Genomic DNA, 5,743 nt, shown 5'->3' with positions numbered 1-5,743 from the left:
GAGCAAGAGAGGGTGGGAGAAGGAGAGAGAGGGGAAGAGAGAAAGACAAGAGGTTGGGAGAGAGATAGGGAAGGAGAGACGGAAGGACAAAGAGTGAGAGGGAGGGTGGATAAGGGAGAAAGAGTGAGAGGGGGAAGAGGGTGGGAGAGGGACAGAGAGGGAAGAGGGTGGGAGATTGGGAGATAGAGAGAGAGAAGGGAGGAGCTAAATTGGACTAGAGGGGAGAAAATGGACTCGGCTAAGAGGTGGTGGTGGGGGTTGTAGGAGATAGTGGTGGGTTGGGCTAGAGATAGTGGTGGAGGGACTTGAGAGAGACTGTGGGGCACACATTATACGGCGTTGCAACAATTCTTTATCCTCCACTTTCATTAATGAAAGTACTTACCTAGACTGGGGAATGGCACATTCCCCTATGATTATAGTTAAAGGGAAAACTTGTGCCACCTCTTTACATACCTTGTGTATGGTCTTTTTTTTTTTTCACACACACAGATACATACATGCACAATAGGAGTCTTGCCACAGTCAAAACGATTAACTCCATCCACGACTAATGTTGGTTAACATGTTATGTGCAACGATTTTCTTCTATATCAGAGGATCTGCCTCGTTCCTGACAATCACTCTTGAAATTCTAATATGTGAGCTTGTAACAACCATTCTAGTTGTGTGACAATCACTCTTGAAATTCTAATATGTGAGCTTGTAACAACCATTCTAGTTGTGTTATGTCCGCCCGAAGCTTGTGAACCCGACCTTATAAATCACAATATGGGAAGAGCCTACGTGGCTAAAGACAAGGACACGTACAATAAAGGGCTCATGCCACATCGTCTGCCCTGTTGTTGCGTTAGGTTTCCTCTGTGAGCTGCTGGCCTACTTGCCTACTGGCCATGGCTTATACTTACAGTTGCGCTGAGCTGTGCACCTAGTTGGCACAATCCCGCGATCAGGACACTCTAGCAGTTGGTTCTCCTTCCTCTGCTCTGCACTCCCTTCCAATTTTATTCAGGCATGGCTTCTGCTTTCTGAATTGCCTTCCATTGATGAGTTATTTCGCCGCCTTCTTTATCCCTCAGAGAAACCCAATGCGCCCTTCACTCGAAACAAACCCTAAACTCTGCACGGTTTTGGTCTGCGATTTTCCTGCTAGGGTTTCGAGGAGGGTTTTTAGGTAGGGCTAGGGTTAGAACAGTCTCCTTCTTTTGAACATTCTTTCTCGGTACTTTCAGACCTTCTACGTACTGTACTATTATATGTTAGGTCTGCGAATTGGCTTCCACTCTTCATGTCAGGCACAGGGGAGATGGGAGCCCCCTCCAAAACTACCAAAGCGTCCACCTCGCAGGTAATAAAACTCGTTAATTTTCACTATTCTTGAGTTTTTTGTTTACTTACCCTCTTTGTGGGCAGGAGCAGTCCCTTCCTACAACAGCGGCTATGTCGTACCCACCTGAGTGGGCAGCTGCTTTCCAGGTCGGTCTTTTACATGTATTGAGATGATGTGCTCTTTGGTGTGATCGTACGAGTGACTGGTGGTACACAGATTGAGATGATGTGCTCCTTGCTGTTGTCGTCCTACAAGTGATTGACCTTACATGGCCGTACTCCTTGGTGAATTTTGCATTAACATTCTTTATGCGTTATTATTATACTGTATTAGTGTTGGGGTTCGAATCCAAGAGCTCTACGTCCACAGGCAAATGGAATTACCACCCGGGCTAGAGCCCACCAGGATGAGCCTCGTTTTAAGGGATGCTTAACTTCTATTTTGTGGTAGTAGATGGTGCAGCTTGATGTAGTAACTGTTTATTCATAACCAGGCTTGTTGCAGTTTTTCTTAACCTCTCTCTTTTTGGTAATAACAGTGCATGCCTTGATGTGTTTATGCAAAATATATGAGCCTTGCATTCTTTGTGCATAATCAACCTATGAATTTTGTTGCTACTGATGCTCAACTTTTATATGTGGTATTAGAGCCTTTGATGTGGTTAAAACATATGCACCTTCTTGTCAGTACGAGTAACTTCTGTCTTGTAGTTGATGCATAACTTCTTTTGCATGGTATAAGATAATGCATCCCGTAACAACCAGTGTACATGTGAGCCTTTTTGTTAATGCTTGTAGCTTCTGTGTAGTAGTTGATGAAGCTTCTCACTATCATACATAATGAACCTCGTGATTTTATGGTATTCCCAAATGTGGTCATACGTAATGAGCATATGTACAAGCATTGTGAGTATGTGAATGAGCTCATTAACGTCATTACTTATACTAAACAAATTCCTACTTTTTACTTCAAACTGCCTTAAGGCATGCTTCTTCGTGTGTTCAGGCTTACTACAGCTCAGGCATGACACCTATGCCACCTCCTGGTTATTTTCCTTCTACAGGCACGTCCGGTCCACAACCTCATCCATACATGTGGGGTGCCCAGGTAGTGGGCCTAAAAGTTGTAGATTTTTTAGTTTTTGTAGCATGGATTTAGTCACTCTTTTGGTAAGTGGATGTATTTCTAATCAGCTGGCATGTGCATGAGCAGCCATTAATGCCACCTTATGGAACGCCACCTCCATTTGCTACAATGTATCCTCATGGAGGGATGTATGCACATCCTTCTATGCCAGCTGTAAGTGATTTTATCATTCGAGATGGCTGTTATCAATGGCTTGTGAAGTCCTACGTTTTAGATTTCAAGATTGTTCCCACACCTCTTTAAAACAGGGAAATCATCAGTACAGTCCCTACAGTTTGGCTACTGCAAATGCAAGCGAGTTTCACGGGGTATGTGCTTTTATTGTGGTTTAACTTTTTCAACTTGGGGGAAAGGTTTTCACCCTGTAACTTAGTCTTTGAAAATTTGCATGCCTCCTGCAGGTTGTTGCGTCTGTGGGTACGGATGCAGAGGGAAAGTCTACCGACGGGAAAGGAAAAAGTCCTGTGAAAAGGTCTAAAGGAACTTTGGGAAGCCTTGGGGTGCTTACCGGGAAGGGGGAAGGTGTCCGAAAGGGGGTCCCTGGGTCTATGAATGGCTTTGTCTCACACAGGTTAATGCCTGAAACGGATGTTAAGTCTGAAAGATGCCATGCTTTGACATGTAAGTCATATAAAGCTTTTCTGATTTTGTAGTGGCGAAAGTGGGAGTGAAGGTTCAACAGAAGGGAGTGAGGAGGATTCTCAGAACGTAAGGCTTGATCGGTGTCCTGCTCTTTTGATTTTCCGTTGAGATCAGGTTTTCTTTGTGTTAAAACTTCAAAAATGCCTATGATTCGACTCCTCCGAGGTGCTGACAGGGTGTACAGGGTGTTGCGGATCAGGTGGTGTCTGAAGGTATGAGTATTAAATGCCGAACTATTCTCAAGTTGCATGGACAGGGCTTGGACACATGCATCCATGTGTGAACATACATATAGACTCTTCCACTGCAAAGCATTTTATGTGTTGTCACCATAATACAATGCCCTAGTTGTATTTGGTAGCTTTCATCTTCCATTCATGCCATAAACCCATTGGATACATAGACATTGCTTGCCCCCTTGCCCCTCCCTTGCGCCCCCCCCCCCCCCCCCCCCGCACTTTTTGACTGCATCTTTTTTCTCTCTTGCAGCAGCACCAAATCATGTGGTATATTCTACTCCTAATGGAGGTGCAAATGATGTCAACCATGTGACTGGAAATCATCTCGTGCCTGCTATGCCAATCTCAATAGGTGGGAAGCAGGCTGTAGGTGCTGGGCCACTCACTAATCTGAACATTGGCATGGATTATTGGAGTGGAGGAACACCAGGTGTGTTAGCTGGTGGTGGTGGAGGTAAACGTGGTGCCTCGACCAATATGTTAGGTCCTGCTCGAGATGGAGTTGTTGGAGAAATTTGGCTGCAGGTCCCCCCCCTCCCCCCCCCCCTCCTCTCTCTCTCTCTCTCTCTCTCTCTCTCTCTCTCTCGGTCAAGTTCCATTCCCTGCACTTCGGTGCTATCATATGGATCATATGTGGTCAGCTACCTTTGCTATGGCATTAAACGACTCATCATCATCATCATTATCATGCACTCTGTGTTCAAATCTTTGGTTATGCAGGATGAGAGAGAATTGAAGCGACAAAGAAGGAAACAGTCCAATAGGGAATCGGCCCGGAGGTCCAGGTTGAGAAAGCAGGTGCATTGCCATCGATTCTTTTTTGAAACTCACAACGCAGGGTCTTGCTTGAGGCTTTCCATTTTCAGACAGGCTTAAACACAATGCTTGGTTCTTTGTACAGGCAGAATGTGAGGAACTTGCATTGCGAGTGGAGACACTCTCTAAAGAGAATGCATCCCTACGATTCGAACTGGATCAGATCACAGAAGAATGCAAGAAACTAACCGCAGAAAACTGCTCTTTGCTGGTAAGGATTTCATTTACCTTTATAATGAAGTGAAAGGGTGGCTGGATCATCCAGAACCTTGTCTTGAAATTGTGATTTTTGAAATGCCTGCAGGATCAGTTGCAACTGCCAAGGCGTGAGGTTGTGACTGGGGAATTGAAGAAAAACACCAACATCTCTACTTCAGAAGTTTTAGAAGAAAGCTTATAGTTGGACAATGAAATCCCTTCAGAGGGAGGCCAGAGAAACTAATGAGATTCTCAACCGAACAGGTAGTCGGACCCTTAATCTGGAAGGGGCATGCTGCCATTTTTCTTTGTAATGGTTGCTAAGGCAACACGGACTCGGCCTTTTGCATGAAAGCAACATGACACACTAATTTTGCTACAAGTAGAGCTTTCTTTAGTAAATACATGTACAGCTTTTAATTCAGACTTAGGAAGGCTGGGGCCGTTTTCTTCATGCTGACACCACAATTGCAGTTGCAATCAGTAACTGCCTTTGTTGTATTTTGGAGAATGTTTGGCAAGAAGTGGTAGTTGGTGCATGATAATCCATTTAAGGGGTATTGGCATTGTGGATTTAGAGCATGATTCTTCTCTGTAAACTCATTGTTTGGGGCTTGCAATGAGGAGTCGACTCATGGAGTCCTGGAGCAGGATGCATAATATCCATATTGGGAGAGAGGGGACATGGTTGTTTGAACACAGGTGGATTTTGTCAGCGGGTAATTTGCAGCAACCGGTCTCCTTAGCCTCATGCTTTGCAGCTAGCCTACTCTGTGTTTAGCACTAACTTCAGCTGGCTGTATTTCATATTTAACCATGGTCGGAGGAGGAGAGACTGCTGTAAATCCTGATGTGGAATGATGCAGTTTGTCTCCAGACCAGCTAGCCTACTCTGTGTTTAGCACTAACTTCAGCTGGCTGTATTTCATATTTAACCACATGTACAAAGTGTCATAGAAGCCAAGAAAGCTGATGTTATGGTAGACATGACTTTTGAGTCTATGGCTCGAGAAGTGAGCAAGAAGCCAAGGGAGTTGGCACTCTCTTATCTTATCCGAAAGGGTGACCTAAAAGAGGGAGAGGATGGACAGCTTATGTTCAAGAATCCACCCCGTTTGAAGCATGGAGACCCAGCCTCTCAAAGGTTGAGATCATTTTTGCATAAAGAAGAAGTATCGGTCACTTCTCGCCATGCATCCACTCCTCATGGCACAGGAGGAAACAGATTCATGCATGCTGAAGGCCATATGGATTCCAAGTATGTACATCATGGGGACAGTGGTCGGCATGCAAGCCAAAAGACCTTGCCTATTGAGTTGTCTCGTGGTGAGACAATGCATCTTTCCGTGAGGACACATTTTTTCTTACTCAC

General features: G+C 44.8%; 1 protein-coding gene across 4 annotated transcripts; it reads left to right on the top strand.

Moving 5' to 3' along the window:
- The first annotated feature begins 840 nt into the window (after nt 1-840).
- LOC147624076 (bZIP transcription factor 1-A-like) lies at nt 841-4,753 on the top strand. Of its 4 annotated transcripts, none has more exons than XM_086820738.1 (12): nt 841-1,348; nt 1,414-1,476; nt 2,336-2,437; nt 2,543-2,629; nt 2,725-2,784; nt 2,878-3,047; nt 3,130-3,184; nt 3,303-3,330; nt 3,608-3,882; nt 4,078-4,155; nt 4,259-4,384; nt 4,478-4,753. In XM_086820738.1, exons 1-12 carry the CDS (start codon nt 1,289-1,291, stop codon nt 4,571-4,573), a joined length of 1,200 nt encoding a protein of 399 aa, XP_086676864.1. In that variant the 5' UTR covers nt 841-1,288; the 3' UTR covers nt 4,574-4,753. The 4 variants fall into 4 exon arrangements, with proteins under 4 accessions (XP_086676864.1, XP_086676863.1, XP_086676862.1 ...); XM_086820737.1 differs by having other exon boundaries at nt 842-1,348; nt 3,611-3,882; XM_086820736.1 differs by having other exon boundaries at nt 842-1,348; nt 3,294-3,330; nt 3,611-3,882.
- Nucleotides 4,754-5,743: the final 990 nt, after the last annotated feature.

Source organism: Cibotium barometz, chromosome 26, assembly GCF_041138505.1.
Source record: "Cibotium barometz isolate CiBa-2024 chromosome 26, ASM4113850v1, whole genome shotgun sequence".
Lineage (NCBI taxonomy): Eukaryota > Viridiplantae > Streptophyta > Polypodiopsida > Cyatheales > Cibotiaceae > Cibotium > Cibotium barometz.
The sequence above is the reverse complement of the archived record's forward strand: the minus strand, read 5'-3'. Positions and strand labels throughout refer to the sequence as shown.